At 39.5% G+C, this 21,429-nt stretch overlaps 4 protein-coding genes across 6 annotated transcripts in view; 3 read left to right on the top strand and 1 right to left on the bottom strand.

Moving 5' to 3' along the window:
* The first annotated feature begins 2,937 nt into the window (after nucleotides 1-2,937).
* LOC135597594 (E3 ubiquitin-protein ligase WAV3-like) lies at nucleotides 2,938-7,264 on the top strand. The gene is made up of 2 exons (XM_065090761.1): nucleotides 2,938-3,426; nucleotides 4,939-7,264. The coding sequence occupies exons 1-2, from the start codon at nucleotides 3,157-3,159 to the stop codon at nucleotides 6,850-6,852; spliced, it is 2,184 nt and encodes a 727-aa protein (XP_064946833.1). The 5' UTR covers nucleotides 2,938-3,156; the 3' UTR covers nucleotides 6,853-7,264.
* A 668-nt stretch (nucleotides 7,265-7,932) lies between these two features.
* On the top strand, nucleotides 7,933-9,469 carry LOC135597595 (protein CANDIDATE G-PROTEIN COUPLED RECEPTOR 7-like). The gene is made up of 2 exons (XM_065090762.1): nucleotides 7,933-8,868; nucleotides 8,957-9,469. Exons 1-2 carry the CDS (start codon nucleotides 8,041-8,043, stop codon nucleotides 9,458-9,460), a joined length of 1,332 nt encoding a protein of 443 aa, XP_064946834.1. The 5' UTR covers nucleotides 7,933-8,040; the 3' UTR covers nucleotides 9,461-9,469.
* A 340-nt stretch (nucleotides 9,470-9,809) lies between these two features.
* Nucleotides 9,810-12,564, bottom strand: LOC103972035 (photosystem II reaction center PSB28 protein, chloroplastic). Its single transcript, XM_009386229.3, has 2 exons — nucleotides 12,371-12,564; nucleotides 9,810-10,446 (listed from the first exon to the last, which is right to left on the bottom strand). The coding sequence occupies exons 1-2, from the start codon at nucleotides 12,444-12,446 to the stop codon at nucleotides 9,974-9,976; spliced, it is 549 nt and encodes a 182-aa protein (XP_009384504.2). The 5' UTR covers nucleotides 12,447-12,564; the 3' UTR covers nucleotides 9,810-9,973.
* A 2,265-nt stretch (nucleotides 12,565-14,829) lies between these two features.
* The window catches only part of LOC135597592 (CLIP-associated protein-like), a 21,585-nt gene continuing 14,985 nt past the window's right edge, over nucleotides 14,830-21,429 (top strand). For all 3 annotated transcript variants that reach the window (XR_010481323.1, XM_065090757.1, XM_065090756.1), the window contains exons 1-12: nucleotides 14,830-15,355; nucleotides 15,982-16,137; nucleotides 16,249-16,311; nucleotides 16,535-16,603; nucleotides 16,775-16,940; nucleotides 17,308-17,469; nucleotides 18,938-19,035; nucleotides 20,257-20,331; nucleotides 20,404-20,472; nucleotides 20,578-20,663; nucleotides 20,726-20,843; nucleotides 21,296-21,394. Coding sequence is in view for 2 of the 3 variants with exons in the window: in XM_065090757.1 (XP_064946829.1) it covers nucleotides 15,023-15,355; nucleotides 15,982-16,137; nucleotides 16,249-16,311; nucleotides 16,535-16,603; nucleotides 16,775-16,940; nucleotides 17,308-17,469; nucleotides 18,938-19,035; nucleotides 20,257-20,331; nucleotides 20,404-20,472; nucleotides 20,578-20,663; nucleotides 20,726-20,843; nucleotides 21,296-21,394 (1,494 nt within the window). In the remaining variant the exon portion in view is untranslated. The remainder of the gene's footprint in view (nucleotides 15,356-15,981; nucleotides 16,138-16,248; nucleotides 16,312-16,534; nucleotides 16,604-16,774; nucleotides 16,941-17,307; nucleotides 17,470-18,937; nucleotides 19,036-20,256; nucleotides 20,332-20,403; nucleotides 20,473-20,577; nucleotides 20,664-20,725; nucleotides 20,844-21,295; nucleotides 21,395-21,429) is intronic.

Genomic DNA, 21,429 nt, shown 5'->3' with positions numbered 1-21,429 from the left:
GATTATGATCATCTTGTTTGCTTGATTAAGTAATCACACTATTGAGTTGCTGGATCAGAAGTTCATGGATACAAATTAAGATATTATGATATCCTCCTTTTAATTTTCATCCACAGATGCATTGGATAGAGTTTCTTGATAAAGATTCTTTTTTCTTAATTATAAATAATTTGTTATTATTATTGCAATGAACAAATAAACATGAGAATAATCAAATATTATAATCTTATACTTATATATTGGATATTATAATCTCCTCCACTCAATATATATATATATATATATATATATATATATATATATATATATATATATATATATAATGATTAATGAAACTAATTACATGATCTAATATTATAATAATGAGGAGGAGATAAATATGAGAATAAATGGATTATCATAATTTTCTTGATCTAATCTATAAGTTATTGACGTCATTTATGATTCTTAAGCCAGATATTTATGAGATTACACATCAAGATTATTTTTTTTTATGTTATCTAACAATCTAAATTTTTAGAATTTATATTCATTTAATTAAATCTTTAAGATGTTCTTAAAGTAGGATACAAAGTTAGATTTATATTCTTATCCATTTTCCGCCGAGCCTAACTCGATTAGATTAGAGAGGAGATATAAATATATCGAACCTTTTATAAGGATATATATATATATATATATATATATATATATATATATATATATATATATATATATATATATATATTAAACGAATGACCGAAGCATTGCGTTTTCCATCGCCTCTCATTTCTTCTTTCCCTTCTTGCTCTTTAATAAACATGTGTGATGCTCGAATTGGATGTGCATTACTTTAGATAGAGTGGTAGCTTTTGGAGGACGGGCACAAACTTATTTTGGATGATGGCTTGGCTTGGCTTGGTCATCATCATGCATCACGATTGTGGTTTACAGAAAGACGTGCTACTTTTGAAGTTGATGGTACTCCCCATAATGCATGAGAATCTATCTCATCAAAATGGAGTGCACTTTCCATGGTCGATGGGGGCATCTTTTCAAAGTTGGATTTGCTCTTCTTTTAATTCCATGGCCACGAATCAATCTTATGCATTAAACTATACATGACTTGTAGCAAGAAGACCATGTTCTTTGTGTACCGAGATTTCTAACTACATAAAGTAAATTTGATGCGATGTTTATTGTGATTTGACATATTCTTTAGTATTTTGATCACTAAACATGTCATATACACAGACAGTATGAATAAAAATTGCTTATATTTGATCCAAAGTTTCCAATTTTTATGACCATTTCTTCTTTCAATCTTACCTGACACAAATCATCTTCAAGAAAAAAAGAAACGTAGATATTTACAGCCACTCTAAAGAATTTACTGTTACTGTGTTAATGTTCACAACCTCACGAGTGGATCATTTCCATTAGAGTCGAGAGAGAGACTATATGATATTTAGTTGATAATTTTCCAGTATAATTCAGTCAATCTAAACAGCATTTTTCTACCATGTAAAAGCTTGGGCTGCTTTGGCAGTGGTTGGTGATGACATTATGACTATTATGAAGGCAGGCATTTGGGGAACTCTTTGTGACAGTGGCTTTCATGGTGTTGGAAATTACTGAGCCAGCTTTTTAGAGACCACTGTGGGTAGACTTAGTGCCTCATATTCCAGTGAGGTTTGCAGTTCGCTACATGGGGGCAGCAGGTTCAACTTCCCAGGAATCCAAAGCCATGCAAACGGGAGGCCAGCACCGAGCTCGACCACCTGCTTTTGAGCATCCACCATGCTTGCGTTAGTCCAGACTCGGACAAGAAGAACATGCTGATTCTTAAGGTTGCTTGGAGAACTTAACAGATAAAAAGTAGCTGTTATTGACAGTAATCTACAGGCAGGATAGGAAACAGGTGGTGCAGTGATCTCTAGTGTTTCATTTCTTTTGTTCCCCTTCCATTGATTGCAAAGACCGTGGCGCAATGGCACCCATGCTCTTTCTTCTTCTTCTTCTTCTTCTTCTTACTCTGGAAATTTAATTGGCTGGAGTAATGGAGTCCTTTGTCAAGTGTGCCATAAGAGAGAAGCTGAAGGATAAGGCAACTGTACAAGTAGCGCAGACAGTCACAGGCTCGCGTTAAAGGCAGCGCCGCTCCACGGGAAACCCCTCCTTAAATGCTGCCTCGGATTTCTTTTCTGTTCTTTGTTTGCTTCCTTCTGCACTTTCTCGTATCTTTAACTCCACTCCGCATCACTCCTCTCTCTCGTCTTTCTTCTTACGGCCTGTATCACCAAACTGCCCTTCTGTACCTGCGGAAACGGCATGCGATACGGGAAACGATGCATGGTGGTGGTGTCCTCTTCCCTTGTTCATGGGATCGCCTCCTGCTTACTGTGACTGTGTGACATGGTCGATCGAACAGTTTGAGGTATGAAATGGTGCTATCAATATCTGATAGATTTCGAACTCGGTTAAGTTTAGGAAATGATCCAAGAGATTCAATCAACACAAAAGAAGGTCAAGTAATAATCAAATAATATACTCTCTTGATCACATGAAGAAACGCGCTTTTCCGTTCCACAAGAAATGAGACGGTTTCAGGGTGCGAGGATAGGATGATATGGTCACGCTTTTCCGATTCCAGGAGAAACGCGTTTCCTACCAAATAACTGAGGTCAAATACGTAAGTCAAAACCACACGACAAAATCTTTTTATATCCCCTCCACTCACCCCGCTGTCTCCAAGGCAAAAAAACCTCCTTCCCCTCCCTTCTCCCTTCTTCCCCCCTCCTCTCCTCAGCTCGCTTCCCAGAAGAAGAAGTCCGGCATAGAATGTCAAAACCATCACTGTTTCCGATGGCGGCTCCCTCCGCTGGAGAAACCAACTCCTCCTCTGACCCGGCCCCACCGCGTCGCCGCCCCCACTGCCAGCTTCACCCAATAGTTTCCGTCCCTCCTCTGACAACCTTGGTTTCTTTGCTCTAAACCCTTTACCGTTCATTCCGTGCATAAAAGAAGGAAGAACGAGAAGAGGTCTGTGGATCTTAGTTCCAAGATCTGATCTATTTGGCGCGGTGGAGCGCGGCTGAGAAGAAAGGTGGGATCTTGATCTTGCTTGGCTCGAGGGTTTGGAAGAGTGCCGAGGAAAGGGGAGGAGGAGGGGAGTGAATGGGGAGTATGTGGAGGAAGGCGAAGAGGGCAATGGGGTTCAACCTCTGCGTCCACGTCCCGCGAGCAATGGGCGAGGAGGAGGAGGACGACGGGTGCCGGCTCGCTGGGCTGGGTTACGGACGGAGGGCCTCCGACGCCGCTGCGACTGCGATGTCGTCCCCGGCGGGGTCTTCGGGGGCATCGGAGTTCCTAGCGTTGATGCCGTCGACTCCCACGCCGTCTTCGGGAGGCCTCCGGCTACCTAAATCCGGCATCAGATCGTCAAAGGTTGGGTTTTTCGTTCATATCTGTTGTTTTCTTGTTTTTTGGTTGAGAGGATAAGTCTCTCTCTCTCTCTCGCTTTTTGTTTTTGGTGGATTCATTTGGAGATTTACGCATACAAATGGTGATGGATTGGGTGTTTGTGCTTGCACTCTTCCCGAAAATTGCTCTATTTCTTTTGCTTTTTCCCCCTCTTTTGCAATGTACTTGCAAACTGGTGATAATGTCTCTGGTTCCTCCCTTTTTGCTTTGTAAGCCTCTTTTATTGTTGCTTTTGTTGGTAAAAAAAGAAAAGGAGAGACAGCGCAAAACCTGTTGATTCCTTTATTTCGTTGCATCAATGGCTTCTAACATGCTAAGGCCGGTCGACTGTTTCATGTGAAGACTTGCTTTGTTTTGGATTACTCTTTGAAAGTTGTCTCTGTTGACCATTTCGGATAACAGTTCCATGGACAAACTTCGAAGCGATTTCATTAGAAAATAACAATGATTTTGTATCGATTTTGGTGGACCGGTCAAAAAGTTTCCTTAATTAGCTCATTGTCCTGTTCGTTGAATAGAGCATAGTGCCTGCTTGTCTGTTCTAGGAGACCAAATTGCATCAGAAATACTCGTAAATTTGCTTCTTTTTTAGGCGAAAATAAGATTTGCTTGCTTCAGCTGGACAAATAACCTTTGGAACGGTTGGGTAAGCCATATGCTTTGGAACTTGTATCAGGCTTTATCTTTTCTTGAACAGCTTTGCCTCAAATGCTGAGGTTTGGGGGCAAAATTGCATTCACCTGTTGATTTGATGCTTCTGTGCCTTGGTTTATCAGAAACGTAAAGAACACTATTGAATGTTTAACACTATTGTTAGATGATGTTGAGACAATAATTTGGAAGTCTAATATGGTTTGTGTTTCTTGTTCACACACTACTGACATTAACAATGCCATCGCCATGTTTCTTTTTCATTATTGAGGTTTTTGGTTGATTTCTTGTGCATTCTGCTACCAATCTATGCACTTCTACTCTGATGCAGCCTTGAATCAGATATAGCAAACTGTGGGAAACAGAAGTTGAAATCTTGCAAATCTGCAAGCTGAGATTTCAACAATATTTCTTACTTCTTCATGTCATCCTCCATTACAGTAATTGGTTTCAAGACCTTCCTTGCTGTCCAAAAGTCTTGCATGTTTCATTTGTCTATAACATTTTTTTAGTGATTTGTACTTAATATGTATAGTCAGTACTAAATTCTATAGTACTGCTAATGCTCTTTTAGGGTGAAAGGTTGCCCATCAATGACTGCGATTCCAACTAAAGCTTTTGATAAGTAATTAAGAAAAGTACATGTCTGCTTATGGCATGACATCTGAGCTCTCTTTGTTTTCATTTTTAGCTTAATATATATTCAATTTTAGTTATTTAATGTTGTTTTATATTCAGATTTTAATTAACCTTGCCGTTAATCTACTCACTGTTGTAGTTTGTTTACACTTGAGTTCCCTAATATTCGATGCTTTCTTTTTTCAGAAAACATGTGCTATTTGTCTTGGATCCATGAAAGTGGGAGATGGTCATGCACTCTTCACTGCTGAGTGCTCCCACAAGTTCCATTTTCATTGCATCACCTCAAATGTGAAGCATGGGAACTACGTCTGCCCACTTTGCAAAGCCACTTGGAAAGAGATCCCCTTCCAAGGCTCCCTATCTTCTGAGCATCCTCATGGGAGAGCCAGAGTAAACCCAGTCAATTGGCCCCAGGAAGAAGGCCGTGTAGCTGTCGTGCACCGGCTTCCTCCTGCAGAGTCTGCAAACAGGCGGCACCATCAGTTTTCTTCTGGCTTTCGTGGTGCAGAACCAACCAATTTTAATGATGATGAGCCTCTAGATATTCTATCTGAAACAGCTAGAAGTTCCCAACAAAATTGTCCTAAGATAGTAGAGGTCAACACACATCCTGAATTCTCAGCTATTCAGCAATCAGCATCACTGGAGGATTTTGCTGTCCTGATCCATTTGAAGGCTCCTCATGTTAGCATGAAACTGAGTCCTAGCAGGAATCTCATCGCAAGCTCTACAGTGCCACAAAACTCTCGTGCTCCGATAGACCTGGTCACTGTGCTTGATGTCAGCGGCAGCATGGCTGGCACAAAGTTGGCACTTCTTAAGCGTGCCATGAGTTTTGTGATCCAAAACCTTGGGCCATCTGATCGCCTTTCAGTCATTGCCTTCTCATCAACTGCACGCCGACTCTTCCATCTGTGTCGGATGTCTGACTCTGGTAGACAGCAGGCTTTGCAGGCTGTCAATTCTCTGGTGTCCAGTGGTGGAACAAACATTGCAGAAGGCCTCAGGAAAGGAGTCAAGGTGATTGAGGAACGGAAGGAGAAGAATTCAGTGTGCAGCATCATCCTTCTCTCTGATGGCCGGGACACTTACACTTTCTCCTCAAGTGCTAGTGGAGCACAGCTTTCAGAACTGAACTACAAATCACTTGTTCCGTCCTCAATTCTTGGTGGCACAGCAATACCGGTCCATACCTTTGGTTTTGGTGTGGACCATGATTCTGCTGCCATGCACACAATTGCAACAGTTTCTGGAGGAACTTTCTCTTTTATTGAATCTGAAGTTCTCATTCAGAATGCCTTTGCACAATGCATTGGTGGCCTCCTGAGTGTGGTTGTGCAAGAGATGTGGTTGGATGTGGAGTGTATGCATCCCGGTGTGCGGCTTGCTCCCATCAAATCAGGTAGCTATAGAAATCAGTTGTCAAGTGATGCTCGCACTGGATTCATCTATGTAGGTGACCTTTATGCTGATGAAGAGAGGGATTTCCTGGTTTCTGTAAATGTTCCACCCCACATGGAAGAGATCTTACTCCTTAAGGTGGCCTCTGCCTACAGAGATCCAATCTCAAATGATATTGTTCATTTGGAGGTTAAAGAAGTGAGAATTCAGAGGCCAGAAGTTGTTTTGTTCCAAACTCCCTCAATTGAGGTTGACCGTGAAAGGAACCGGATCCAAACTGCTGAGGCAATATCAGATGCAAGGGCTGCTGCAGAGCGAGGTGCCCTCTCTGATGCGGTTTCAATATTAGAGCAGCGTCGAAAGATACTCTCCGAGTCCCTGGCAGCACAATCAAATGACCGACTTTGCTTAGCTCTGGATGCGGAACTGAGAGAGATGCAAGGTAGGATGGCAAGCCGGCAGAGATACGAAGCTTCAGGGCGTGCTTATGTGCTGTCAGGACTGAGCTCACACTCGTCACAGAGAGCAACCATGCGTGGGGACTCGACCTACAGTGAAACTCTCATCCATGCTTATCAGACACCATTGATGGTTGACATGCTACGTCGTTCACAGACATCGTGCTACTCAGCTCGGTCTCCTGCTCCTCCGATGCATCCTACAAGGTCCATCCCTTCGCAACTACAGCCAAGGTAATCGAATTGACCAGTTTTGGAGGACGAAGAAAAAAAAAACCACAAACGAAAAATAATGTTTTGTTTAGTACCTGTCTTTGCTCTTCTCATTTGAGGTGGTGGTGGTGGTGGTGGTGGTATACTGGTGGTGAAAGTAAAGCTACAAGGGTTTCTGGGACAAGGTAATGGGTATATGGGTGATGTAAATGAATAAATCTGGAGGTGGGATAAAATGGAAAGATGGGTGAAATGGTATAATGTCACAGGGAGGAGGATGTGTAGGTATTAGCTTCTGTTTACTTCTTTGAACTCTGGTGTTGGTGATGTAAATAGGAGAAGGTTTTCCCTGAAGAGGATGGTATAAGGTTGTATATCTCTTCAAGTATTTGGGGGTGCATTCTTCTCTTGGATTTATACACCTTATTTTCAGATAATTTGTTCTTTAATCTGTTCTCTCTTATCCACTCCGTATCTTCGTGTGATCCTATGAATACAACATTTATTTTCAAATCTTAGCCAATAAGTTTAATTTGATCATATTATCTTACATGGTTAGACATATTTAGCATTTTAATCTTTAGATTTAAAATTTTTATAAATAAAATATTTAATCTTATTTATTTTAATGTTATTGGTTTTATCGATTGAAGATACAATACGTGCATGAATGACGTAGTATTATTTTATCTCAAGTGTCTTATCTTCCTCCTCTCGTGTTAATACAAATGTGCCATTGCTTTGTCTCCTTTTTCTTCTTGTTGTTGTTGATGTTTGTATCGATATCGACAAGGTCAACCATCACGGCATTGTCATCAACCATCATCACAACCTTTACTTATGATGTCATTATTCATTATCATCATTTTCATACTATGCTATCACGTATTTTCTCTCACTAAAACTGATGAAAGTAAAATTAATTATTTTATTTTTATAATAATCTCTTACTACCGAGCTAATATGAAATTAGCTCGATGGAACCTAACATCTTATAAAATTAAATTCAAACCAATTTACCTTACGTTGTTTATTTGTGTTGCAACTGTGTTAGCCATGCGAAACAGTCAAATCCATCCCACAAAACACGCCGTGCATGGCGAGCCCGTTTGCTCCAGCTCGTCGTCCTCCCTCCTTCCTCCTCCGCAGAACAGATCACAAATTCCAAGTCCGGTTTATTTGCAGCCTCAATTTTTGTTTCACATCATTCTTCATGGGACCTCTCCGTTCCTTCAAGCCATATGTTGTCTACTGCCTCCTGTTCTTCTCCCTCGTCCCCTTGTCTCTCTCCGAGATCAAGCACATCCACATCGTGTCGGACTCGAGGCCTCTCATCCTCTTCGAGCAATTTGGCTATTCTCGCGGCGGCCATGCCGTCGTCTCCGTCCATGGCGCCTCGTGGAAGCCGCCTCCCCAAGCGAAGGACTACAACGTGGACCTTTCCACGATGGGCTTCTTCCTCGTCCCCGTTACGCACTTCCCCCTTCTCGCCAACGAGTCGGAGCACGCCGTCCGCTACTGCCCCCTCTCCAGCCACTTCGTGACGTCCGTTCTCAGGTTCAAGGACCTCGGGACCGACGCCAGCCTCAGCCGGTCGGTCGACATCGAGGATCCCGACGAGTACAGCCTCCTGTTCGGCAGTTGCAACGCCGGCGTCGAGACCACCATGGACGTGCGGACCGAGATGTACAACATGGACGGCAGCACCAAGGACTACCTACCGGCGGGGAGGAAGCCACTGCCGAAGATGTACTTCACGTTCTCCGTGGTCTACCTGGTGTTCCTACTGGCATGGGCTGTCGTCTGCATCAAGGAGCGGGCAACGGTGGACAAGATCCACGTCGCGATGGGGGCGTTGCTACTGTTCAAGGGTCTCAAGCTGCTTTGCGCCGCCGAGGACTTGTGGTACGTGAAGAAGACGGGGACGCCGCATGGCTGGGACGTCGCCTTCTACGTGTTTGGGTTCTTCAAGGGGGTGTTGCTTTTCACGGTGATCGTCCTCATCGGCACCGGGTGGTCCTTCTTGAAGCCATACTTGCAGGTCTGTCGCCGTACACGCACCCTATACATGCTTACAAAGATTGGAACGGATGAAGCAACAGCAACGATCTTATGGTTTGGCGATGCAGGAGCGAGAGAAGAATGTTCTAAAGATCGTGATCCCGATGCAAGTCATCGAGAACATCGCTTCGGTCGTGATCGGCGAGACCGGGCCGACGAAGAAGGATTGGCTGACGTGGAACCAAATCTTCCTGTTGGTGGACATCATCTGCTGCTGCGCCGTCTTCTTCCCCATCATATGGTCCATTCGGAGCCTCCGAGAGGCTTCCAAGACCGACGGCAAGGCGGCGAGGAACCTGGAGAAGCTCAACCTCTTCAAACAGTTCTATCTGGTGGTCGTGAGCTATCTATACTTCACAAGAATCATAGTCCCTGCATCTGGAAGGCTGCTTAATTACAGATACCACTGGTGTGCTTACGCAGCCATGGAGGGCGCAAGCTTCGCCTTCTACGTCTTCGTCTTCCACAATTTCCGGCCGGTGGAGAAGAACCCCTACCTTTTTGTTGGGGACGAGGAGGAGGAAGCCGCTGCAGGAGTTTTGGAGATGGAAGAAGAGGCCTTCGAGCTTTGAGTTCTCCACATGTTGTTGCTGTTGTTTTATTAGAAATATAATTATAAAATTATTAGAAATAAAGAAAATTGCATTAACATCATCTTAGGCCAACATGATCGAGCTTTCAAGTGTGTTCAAGTTCCTGATGTTGGATTCGATTTGCCCGTAATCTTGTCAAACACAATCAATGAACTTGTGAACTTTGCAAATCTCGATGTCCTGAAGTAGCCTAATACTATGACAAGAGGAAGAGGCTTCGATGAAGAGAGAAAGAAAGCAGAATAGTAGAGGTAGTCACAATGATCACTTGTGGAACACCATCGGTATCTACCTGACTGCTGGTAGATATGTGTTAAACACAGGAAAATTCAAATAAACTTCATTTGAGATGGACTTTCTAATCATTCTCATATGTTGAGGTACATCTTTCAATTGAATATAAGCAACATTGAACAAAAATTTACATTTTTGAATAATATAATTAGACATATTACCAGTTGGATTTATGAAAAATGGAGGATGGAGGCCACCTCATTTTTTCACAAACTGTAAACCATTTGCTTGAGAGTACCTCTCCATGAACCTCATGAATCTGTCCCAGTCTCGCAGACTCCGCATCACATACTTGGCTTCTATTCTTGCAGGCTTTCCATTGATGAACTTGGCACTCACATCAACCGACTGAAGCACACCTTCCTCATCGATCATGTAGAATCCAGTGATGTCACCCAGCTCGCTTGATGAGTCAAAGACAGAGGGTTGATCGAAGGTAAATATTGCGACACCATTCGTACCGTCTCTCGATTTGGTTAGTCTCACATCTGGTACTGTCTGTTCATCAGTTCCTTGGATGAACTGAATCGCTGGCTTGGCCATCATCACAGTCACCTTGGAGACATACGAATTTCGTCTTGGAATCACTTTTGGAGGAGGAAGATGCAAAGATACACCACTGAAAGCAGAACGAAAAATTGGGCGAGCAGTTGTAGGGAGAGACATTGATGCTGTAAAACACCGAGAAGTTCAGAATTAAGATTAAGCAGAGGATATCAAATGTAAAGACATGGTAGCACACAATAACCAAGCACGCCATGAACATTGTTTATGCTTAAAAATCAGCTAGAACAGTACTATTCATAGAAGAAACTGCAACAATAACAAGTGTGATAAAAGTCAACTAATGTATCAATGAGCTGTCAATCTGTTTCGATCATAAAAACCTCATATATTTGAATTTCCCTTCGGTTTCGCCCTGAGTGTCCTTGAAATTTCTTGTAAAATTTCTTTGGAACGGTTGATGGTACTCCACAGTTATGCTCGAGAAATCTAACAAGATGTGCATTTATAAATAATTGTGCCAAAATTGGACCGTCCTGGCATGAAGAAATAGATATGCTGTTCTTGCTTCTAACCAAGAAAAATTGTTCATAGAAATGAGTACAGGACACCAGGGTTGGAATTTATCATCAAGATTCGACATCGATAACCTGACCAATAATAATTTATATTTATGGGCCAACGTTTCATGGTGAGGTTAATTGGACGACAACAGGATATTAAGAGTTTTGATTCAAGTCTTGCAGATTTAAGACTGCTAAAAACGGAATTGCTTTTAACAGATGTCAAAAGGAATTTCTTTTAGCATGTCTGATCAAAGAAAGAAAGTGCATTGGACTTTCCAAAGACCTCCAGATCTAGTGCCATCAGATACATATAAATGGAGATTGCAAATGATGGTATACTGTATCTAAGCTTCTGTTCACAATTTGGACCCGTCAGATTAAGCTTCCCATTAAGCAACAACTTTTTGGATGGTCTAGTATAAAAATAAATCCAAACATGTTCCAAGCAACAAATGCCCTAGTCTCCTTGGGGTCCCAAATTCTTATAAGATTTCCATCGGCCTCACTAGCACATACTGCTCCACAAAATAAAGCCTATGGTCAAGAGGTAAATCCTAAGCTAATGACACAACGACTCCAATATTTCGAATGTTGAGTTAACTTAAGTTTATCAACAGATGAATGCAGATAATAACAATTACGAAACTACAAAGTGTTTGATGCACAAAATCCATTTTCTCATCATTTATGATGCTTTTGATGCAGTAAAAAATTTGCACAGTAACACAACTAGAGTAGTTACAATTATACTAGAGGGAGATTATGGCACTCTTCGTTGGCACTTGAAAGTTTGACATCCAAAAGTCATAACTAGCATTCATAGTGGAGTGTAAGATTTTAACTCTAAGAAAAGTTCTAACAAATGTTACCATGTCTATTTAGCCAATAGTACCCTTACCAAATTTATTCAATTAAGCGCAGGTGCTTCCCATGCATACTAAGGTGAAGGCCAAGAAATTTAAGGACACCATCTTAACAAATGTTCAAGCTACTATATAAGTCGCAAGAACAAATTTGTTTTGTATCTACAAAATAGAATCTATAGTTTTTGTTATAGTCACTTGAAAATTTTCCAAGTCCTTGTATGACAAACCACTTGAAAATTTGCTATAATCACTTGAAAAGCATCCTTTCAAAACATCACAGGTTCATATTTGATAAGCTAATCAGAGCTATATGAAAAGGAAGAGTGGGATGACAGCAAAGCCACATCTATAGTACAAAGTTCAATCTAGAAATCAAAACCAACTGTTAGTGATTGTAGTCTATAAGCAACAGAATTTCGACACACACTTCATTCTCCTACCACTTTCTGATTGCCAAGACCGGCCATTTTCTGAGCATTCTACATAATTCTACCAATGTTTCTCTCTGCACTCCTAAAGCACACACGCAATAAAACAGGGAAACTGATTCACAAATCGCCACTTCTCAAGACGGAAAACGCAGATTTCGATCAACTTTGTCAACATTCAAGAACGAGTTTCTGTTATCAAAACAGATCCACACACGGAGAGCGAGAGACCTGGGAGAGAGTGATGGTTCTTGGGGCATCTGGAGACGGCCGAAGAAGAAACAGCGACAGAGTGCACCGCCGACATCCTCAAGGTTCAAGAACGGTGGAGAGGAAGGAGGGCCAGGCGATGAGAGAGGCCGATGGCAGAGAAGATTGGTGGGAGAGGACAGAGAGCTGATTGGGTGATGGTCAAGGAGAGCCATTCATCCATGTCTCCCGTGTTCTTCAGAGGATTTGGAGGGCCAATCCGACATCGAACTACCCAAGTCGATTCGATCGAGCCATGACTAGCCCAACCCCAACCGACATGACCCGATTGCAAGTTTGGGCTAACTCAAGCCAGCTCGAGGAGTTCTTACACTTGTGATGTAATAATATTCTAATAAAAAAATGATTTAAAGGTTTAGTCCACTATATTATTCTTGACTCACTATAATTTTATTTTATTTTACGATATTACGACCTGTTTAATGAGATAATTAATACAATACCTCGATGAACTTAATAGGGTTAATTACATATAGATCTCTATGATTTTAAAAATCAAATAAATAATCTCATTTTTGTAAGTTAAATTGACATGTGCTGAATTGGTGTAAAAATGAAAGATAAAAAAATAATTTTAATATCCCTTACGTTTCTCGTAACTTTATCAATAAAAAAGTAATTTCAACATTTGACGTATTGAAAACGAAAAAGATATTAAAATTATTTTTTTGTCTATTATTTTCATATCGATTTAGCACTATGTTTTACGTATTATGTTTTTCGTTAATACAAATGATAATATTAGGATAAATAAAATTATTTATTTCATTTTAAAAAATACAAAGATCATGATCCAAATATAAGACGTAATATATAATTAGTCTAACTTAAAAGCAATGGACTCAGCTTTTATTTATATAATTTATAATTAATTTGGGTTGGAGGTATTAAGGATTAATGATTATTTAACACAATAAGTGAGTCAATCGCACCACGGTGGAAAAAAACATGTAATAAAAAAAAACGGTGATGATATATAAAAATTTTTTCTTTTGACTTTTTCATAAACCCTAATAAGTACCCTCTAATTCATAAAATATCCCAATAATCTCTTAAAAAGTTGATAGTACTTTTTCTCGTCATAATGATTTAACCGTTTATAATATTGTTATCACCGTAATAAAACATTATAAAGTTTACTTCAAAACACTATAAATGAATTAAATAGAATAAAACACACCACAAAACCTTTGATATATTATACTAAGATTTAAATAAATATTTATAATAGTTTAGGAATAACAATATATTATTTTTATTTATCATAATAAAAAACCATAAAATATAATTAAAAAATATTATAAATAATCAAAAATAAACTTCTAATCTTAATCAAATCAGTTACAAGCTAACAATGACGACTAAAGAGACATAATAATATAATGTCACTAATGATGTTTTTCAATAATATTTTTAATATCTCAATTAAAATATTATATACATTAAAAAAATTCTATAAAATGAGTTTAATGAATTATGAATGTTGTTCGAAAAGATTAAAGAAGATACTCTTTTAGATAAACCCAAAATGAAGATTTATTCTTGGAAAATCACCTATATATATATATATAAATAATTTTTAGTGGATGATAATGTTCCTTCGAGATCATCATACTTGAAGTACCAGCTTCAAAATATCTCTACAAGAAGAACTGGAGATGGGTCACAGCATCCGCCAAAAAGGTACCCGATAACATAGAGAAAGAGAACACTGAGATGAAGCGCGAGCTTGGAAGATTGGTGAGCTGATTCAATCATTTCATGGTTTGGTGGATAACAACAAAATAGTGCAACACAGATCGCCTGTTAGCTAAAGTTAGGTGGCCTCCTTTTTGCAGCAAGAGCTTTCTATTAACCTTCCTTGTGGTGGCATTCTCCGAAGAGCCCTGCAGAACTCTCCATTCACAGGGTGGAAAATTGCAGAGCAGCAGAGACTTATATTATGCTCTTGAATTGTATTTGAATAACAAGCAAATCCATGTTCACGTTGATTCTTTTCTTACTCCACAAGGTTCTAAGCAAGCAAGTCGTATCATATCGCATTGATCGGAGATCATGTTACATCATTCCGTATAGTCATCGATACGACGATCGTGTAACACTTCTTCTTCTTCTTCCATCTACAACGTCTAATAATAGATCGTTACGAACAACTATATATGTTTTTGATTTTTATAAAAATATTTTTTTATTTATTATATTCAAAATAGTAACTTCGAGAACCTTCCACTTTAGTCGCATAGATATTGTATGCGACTGAATAACGTACGCCGTTAGATATTTCCAGATCAGGGATCCACGGTGGATTACGCATCACTTTGGAGGGGCAGAAAGAAGAGAACACGGCAGTGGCAGTGTGGTGAATCCTGAAATTGATAGTGGCATATATTTAAACGGAAACCACTCTCTCAGGTCTCGACTCTCCAGAGGCAACTTACCCCCTTGCAGGGTTGCTCGATCGCTCTCTCACTCCCCGTCGATCGAGTTGTCCGTGGCCAAAAGTTTCGCCCACAGATCCCACCGGATCCGATCGTCTGTCACCGTATTCCAGATCCGGAGCCCTGGTTGTCGCCTTAATAGTTCAAGACCGGAGCTCCTCTCGCCGGGGCTCCGATGGAGGAGGCACTGGAGATGGCGCGGGCCAAGGACACTAAGGAGCGGATGGCTGGGGTGGAGCGGCTCCACCAGGTGCTGGAGAGCACCACCAGGAGCCTCTCCGTTTCCGAAGTAACCACCCTCGTCGATGCCTGCATGGATCTCCTCAAGGACACCAACTTCCGGGTCTCCCAGGGCGCGCTCCACGCGCTGTCCGCCGCCGCAGTGCTCTCCGGCGAACACCTTAAGCTCCACTTCAACGGGATCGTACCGGCCGTCGTCGAGAGGCTCGGTGACGGGAAGCAGCCCGTGCGGGACGCCGCGCGGCAGTTTCTGGTCACTCTCATGGAGGTCGAAATTCTATCATATCTCCTTCACTTTGCTTGCTCTGTTCTGAATTTGGAGCTCTCGTGATTCGTTTGGTTCTCAAGTGCAATTGGAAAATAACATTTAAAAGTGTTTGTCAAATGCATAATTGGATCTGTTGATTCTCCATTTAAATATCAGAAAACACACATTTTAATTTCTTGAGAGATGTTATCATCTAATGGATAGTGTAGAAGTTCTTATAGGGGCGAAATCAATCGAATTTCGTGTTCTGTCTTATCCTTTCACCATGTAAATATAACAGAAGATGATGGTTTAGGGTTGATGACTTTGCAGTGACGTGTCTTCATTATATAATTTGTGGAGGCTCAGTTAATAATTGATGTTTAATGATTCTGAATCTTATCAAATCTAATTGTTATCTGTTTGAGGTTTTAATGACTAACCTACCAAGGCCAAAATTTCAGATTTTGTTTTGGAGGCAGTATTTTCTTATTCATATCGTTTGCAGTTTGACCCTGCTTATTCTAATTATCTCATGATAACTTGATCTTGATATGGAATTAGTTTGGCCATTTAGCATTGTGTGGGTGCTGCTGCCTGCCCTTTCTTGTATTCGACTAACAGGTTAAGGTTCACATGTAAGTCAGGTTTCCTCCCCAACAATCATTGTTGAAAGAGCTGGTAGTTACGCATGGACACACAGGAGTTGGAGAGTGCGAGAAGAGTTTGCACGAACTGTTACTACAGCTATTGGACTTTTTGCTTCAACTGAGCTCCCTCTTCAGCGAGTCCTTCTTCCTCCTGTATGAATATCTTCTTGATTTAAAGGGCCTGCTTCATTGATGAATGTACCTTCATATGAAACTTCAGGAAGCAGACTTGTCTGAAACAATAACTTCTTCCTTTCTTTGCAGGTTTTGCAGTTGTTGACTGACTCCAACCAAAGTGTTAGAGATGCTGCTACTTCATGCATAGAGGTCAGCACATTGGTCTTAAGTGCCTTATTGACTTCTGTATCAGTTGTTTTCTATGATGTCTTGGAAAAAGTGGTGTTTGATTTTTAGCATCTCAAATATGGTGTTAATCTTGGATGCTTTGAAATCTAAAAGATTAGCTAAATGCATAAGTATGAATGACAAATCTGATGATTTTCATCATGATACAAACAGTTCTAAGTTAATTCGTGATAATTTTTTGTAGGAGATGTATACACAGGTTGGACCTCAGTTTCGTGAGGAATTGCACCGTCACCATCTTCCTTCTTCCATGGTAAGTGTTCAAAGCTTTGAAATATGAATCCAGTTTCTTCCATCAGAATCCCATCTCTGAGGTCTGGCTTTTTCCAAACATGTCTAAGGACTAAAAACTTGTTATAAGCTTTCATATGTTATTAAGTATTGATTGGATTATCTTGGCTTGGAATAACTTTCAACGATGCAGATGAAAGAGATTAATATCAGGTTAGAAAAAATAGAACCGAAGATCCAGCCGTCGGATAGAATTGGAAGTCCTCACATTTCAGCTGAAACTAGATCATCTTCTGCAAGCCATAAGAAGAGCAGCCCAAAGAACAAGATAGCTCCCAAAGAAACTTCATTTTCTAGTGGTTAGTGTTACTCTTTGCCTGAGAACCTTCATTTGTTGAAATGTTAAAATCATTTTGATGTCCTGCATGCTGAAAGACATCAAATTTTTGAACTGTTTCATGCTCCATGTGTCTTTCCATGTGATATCTATTATCTACATATTGTCATAGACATCAAATTGTCAAGTTCAGCGGTAAGTTTAGCTTTGTTAACACTTTCTTTCATAGTTCATATACTTCTTATTTTTCTGATTAGAATTTGTGGTGATCTTCTATATAATATGATACATAGCTTTATTTGCTTCAACACATGGTTTTTTATTTTTGTTCCTAGTTATGGATATTTGGGAGGTGTTGCTAATGCGCTTCAGTTTTGAGTGAACTGTAGGTGAAATTGATGCTACTGAAAAGCTTGTGGCACCTATTAAAGTGTACTCTGAAAAGGAGCTGAACAAGGAAATGGAAAGAATTGCATCTACACTAGTGCCAGACAAAGATTGGTCACTTCGCATTGCTGCTATGCAGAGAGTTGAAGGCCTTGTCTTTGGAGGTCTAACTGACCTTTATCATTCTCATTGTTCATGCAATTATATGCATATTCAGAATATTTAGGGTTAGAGCTGTAAAACCCCTGTATAATCTGATTAATAAAGAGGGTGCCTTTAATGTGTATGAAACTAGCTTTTTGCAGTAGTTAACTGATTTAGAAATAAATTTATGATTTTGTCATTTTATTCTAGCTAAATTTGTGTAAATGTGTGCTACTTTGTGTAAATGATCTATACCAAACTTCTTCTGTTAGTCAAAAAAGTATCAAACAAGTATGACTGTCATCCATATAACATTTTTAAGTGTTCTTAAGCCAAGGATTCTTGTTTTGTGGCATGGGGGATGTATATCTTTGGAATGGAATGTACTGACATTGCTTGTTTAAACTACTTACTGATTGGCACAAGCCAATGATTGGCCTATCCATGTCTTGGCATGGCTCATTATGTGCTTCAGATTCATATTGGCCAACATGATAATTCTTGTTCTTGAGTATGTGCTAAAATATTAGGTCTTACAATTTTTTTTTGATATCTAAATAATTGTAGTTTACCTGTTTTGGTCAATCTGTGAGCATTTTTGGGTTGTTTTTTTAAAAGTTATTGATACCACCAATTTCGTTGGGCAAATGGTATGTTCTTGGGCTCGTATTTCCTTGGATTTCTTGAAAATTTGTGTCTTTGTTTTGCATGGCTTTCATTGCACCTTGTTTTTTGTTGAAATTATGGGTCACACTCTCCTTTGTTAAAAATTACATGCCATACCTAATGTTTTCCTTCATAATCACATTTTGTCTCCTACCATTAACATCTGCTACAGAGTGCTCTTTAGCATCTGAGTTAAATTAATTTGAGCAACAGAATGATGAAAAATAGGCTTGAGTTAAGTGCTTGATAGTCATAGTGATCAGTGCAACAATAAAACAAAGATTACAGACATATTTTGGTACAGATAGTTATGAGAGAAGACCTCCTAGTCATGGCTGATCACAAATTAGAATATGTCCATCATGGAACAAACAAATATGGCAAAAAGTGAAGACGGGGGTGGGGGGATCTAATAAGGGTCGGGCTGATTCCACGTGAGAAGAAAGAGAAATTAGGGAAGAAAAGGAAAGGTGAAAGAAAGGAGGAGAAGAGAAATGTAATTTGTGCTTGACTGAGCATCCTGTTTATGATACTGAGAAAGAAAGGCTACTCTTTTCATTGTGTTTTCAACAGCTATATTCATACAATCAAAAGGTAGTATTCCAGACTAATGATTGTTTATCAAAGTGGGAATGTATATCCACTTGAAGGCAGTGTGAAATGTACTTACTAGTAAGCAAGGGCGTGAGCCATTATTGGGAAAACTTGGATGCAAACTGACATTCTTTTAATTATCTGGGATTTAGGTACTTCGTAGGTTGTTTGACGTATCTTTTATTGTTTTCCATCAACGTTGAACTTAATACTTTGATATTTTAACAGGCGCTGCTGATTATCCATCTTTTCTTACACTCCTAAAGCAACTAGCAACTCCTCTAAGCACTCAGCTATTGGATCGACGTTCTAGCATTGTGAAACAGGTATATTTTGCTTGAATCTATCATGGAGGATATATGTTATAGTGAGGTAAATTACATGCAGTTCTAGAGTGACTTCTTAGCCTTTTTTTTCTCGTATTGGTCCTGCTGAGGGCAGGATGATGAAGATGTTGTTCATAAAATGATCTGAATATGCAGATTCACTGACAATAGTTGCTTGAATTTAACTCATTCCAAGTTTCCCATAAGAAATGGTGTATGCTATATAGTTGTATTTTGTTGTAATGATTGAGCAGCCTAGCATATGAAGCTCCTGCCAATACTTGGTCTGCCCATTTGGAAAGATAATGTCACTGACTTGATGGTCGATGCCAAAGTCAGAATGGAGCAAGCTCGCTGCAATGGAGGCTGACCCTCTAGTCATAATGACCATCAGTAATGATGATTAAGCCTAGGAAAGAACACCATGTGTTATCTAGGTTTCTTCAACATCCACTCCAGCAAGCTCAATTTCTAAGTATAAGGCTAGTTATTTCATATTATAGACTTACTATGAGGCAAATCAAAGTCCTCAATATATTTTCCTTTATGAAACTCTTTAATGGTATTCTCTCTCTTGAGCTTACCAAGTGTTGCATGACATGTCTCTCCTGTCAAATTACTCATTTAATTTGGTATCTAGAAATTATTTGTTAAACACACCATGTTGATTGTGTCTTCTTCTCTTAGGTGTTATTTTTCACTGATTACTTACATGATGTTATTGTGCCCTTATATCACATTTACTTTGATTTTAAAGCTGCCTTAGCCCTTAAGTAGGCTCAAATGAAAGTAGCTACCTAGCCTACCTTATAGTATCTCTCATAATCACTTGGCATTTCATATTCACATTATAGTCAACATGCTTTATCTGCAGGTTTCATGTTTCATTGGTATGCCATTGCTCAATTGACCTGTGTTTGCCTTTTTCCATGTTCATACAATATGAGAATTATTAATGATGTTTACACTGCACATAGTTATCATGAGACCTACACTATCCAAGGTTGCATAATTCTATGATGTTCCTGTTTTCATGATAACTTATTTGTTTAAGCAAAATGTATGAGAACCTAGATATATGGTTGTTCATTCAATGTTTTTCTCTTGTTTCCTTTTTTTGCATCTTCATCACTTTGTTCTGGATGATATCTGCAAATTAACTTAAGCTTATATTTTGAGGCTATAAGTGTATCATTCTTTTCCTGTGTTTTCTTCATATAGGCCTGCCATCTTCTGAGCTTATTATCCAAGGAACTATTGGGGGACTTTGAAACTTGTGCTGAGATGTTCATTCCGGTAACACTCATTTAATGCCACTGAATTGGCTTAGTGTCATAAGTAAATAACGACTTAATGAATTTTCTTCAGGTACTTTTAAAGCTTGTTGTAATAACTGTCCTTGTGATCGCTGAGTCTGCAGATACCTGCATAAAAACAGTATGATATGATATCAAAACTTTTCAGTTTTTATGTATATATATGTTTTGTTTAAGGAAGAGATATCATGTTTCTTTCTTTTCCTGCTAATTTGTCACTGTTCAGATCCTGCGTAATTGTAAAGTTGCCCGTATACTCCCTCGGATAGCTGATACTGCAAAGAATGACAAGAGTGCAGTTCTTCGTGCTAGGTAAGAGCATTTACTCCTTGTGTCTCTTACTAACCTTCAACACCTAAAACTTGGTATATCAGGTGTTGTGATTATGCACTTCTAGTACTGGAGTACTGGGCTGATGCTCTGGAAATACACCGTTCAGCAGACCTCTATGAAGATCTAATCAAATGTTGTGTTGCAGATGCAATGAGTGAGGTAGGGAATTGTCATTGATCTGCCAATAGGTTTGGCAAAAACACAAATCATGCATTTGCACACAGGAAGACTTATCCCCTTCGGTCATATGCGTGATTGACCAATGTGCAGTGATTTGTGCTTTCCATTACAAGAAAGTTCTGATTTTGCCTTTTAGTCTTTGAGGAATTTCTTATTCTAATTTACTATCTTAGCTTGTCATAGAGATGAACTGAGTTAGACAGTAGGTTTACTTGCAAAAAATTTGATCTAGGTACCTAAGAGAGGACCATTGGTCAGCTTGTATTCGCAAATGAGATGTAGTTAGTCTGTGACAATGAGAATAATGTACTCTGTATTACACTTCAGTTATTGTTTCTTTCTAAATTTTTTTGGTGAGCAATTGCTCTCCAATTATTGCCTGCATTGTAGATATAATCCCATAACTTGGTTTCAATATTGAATCCTGCTAGGTTCGTTCAACTGCCCGAACTTGCTATCGGATGTTTACCAAAACATGGCCAGAGCGTTCCCAGCGACTTTTTTTGTCATTTGAACCAGCAATACAAAGGGTATGAAGTTTTCTATTTGATTAAACAAAACTTTT

Source organism: Musa acuminata, chromosome BXJ1-11 (genome assembly GCF_036884655.1).
Source record: "Musa acuminata AAA Group cultivar baxijiao chromosome BXJ1-11, Cavendish_Baxijiao_AAA, whole genome shotgun sequence".
Classification (NCBI taxonomy): Eukaryota; Viridiplantae; Streptophyta; class Magnoliopsida; order Zingiberales; family Musaceae; genus Musa; species Musa acuminata.
This window is presented reverse-complemented; position numbering and strand designations above follow the sequence as displayed.

What these genes read in the sequence shown, in the direction of transcription:
- LOC135597594 (XM_065090761.1), top strand. Translation starts at nt 3,157, where the DNA reads ATGGGGAGTATGTGGAGGAAGGCGAAGAGGGCAATGGGGTTCAACCTC. An exon ending in CCGGCATCAGATCGTCAAAG is followed by an intron (nt 3,427 to 4,938) that starts GTTGGGTTTTTC and finishes TTCTTTTTTCAG; the next exon opens with AAAACATGTGCTATTTGTCT.
- LOC135597595 (XM_065090762.1), top strand. Translation starts at nt 8,041, where the DNA reads ATGGGACCTCTCCGTTCCTTCAAGCCATATGTTGTCTACTGCCTCCTG. An exon ending in TCTTGAAGCCATACTTGCAG is followed by an intron (nt 8,869 to 8,956) that starts GTCTGTCGCCGT and finishes TTGGCGATGCAG; the next exon opens with GAGCGAGAGAAGAATGTTCT.
- LOC103972035 (XM_009386229.3), bottom strand. Translation starts at nt 12,446, where the DNA reads ATGTCGGCGGTGCACTCTGTCGCTGTTTCTTCTTCGGCCGTCTCCAGA. An exon ending in GAACCATCACTCTCTCCCAG is followed by an intron (nt 10,447 to 12,370) that starts GTCTCTCGCTCT and finishes GGTGTTTTACAG; the next exon opens with CATCAATGTCTCTCCCTACA.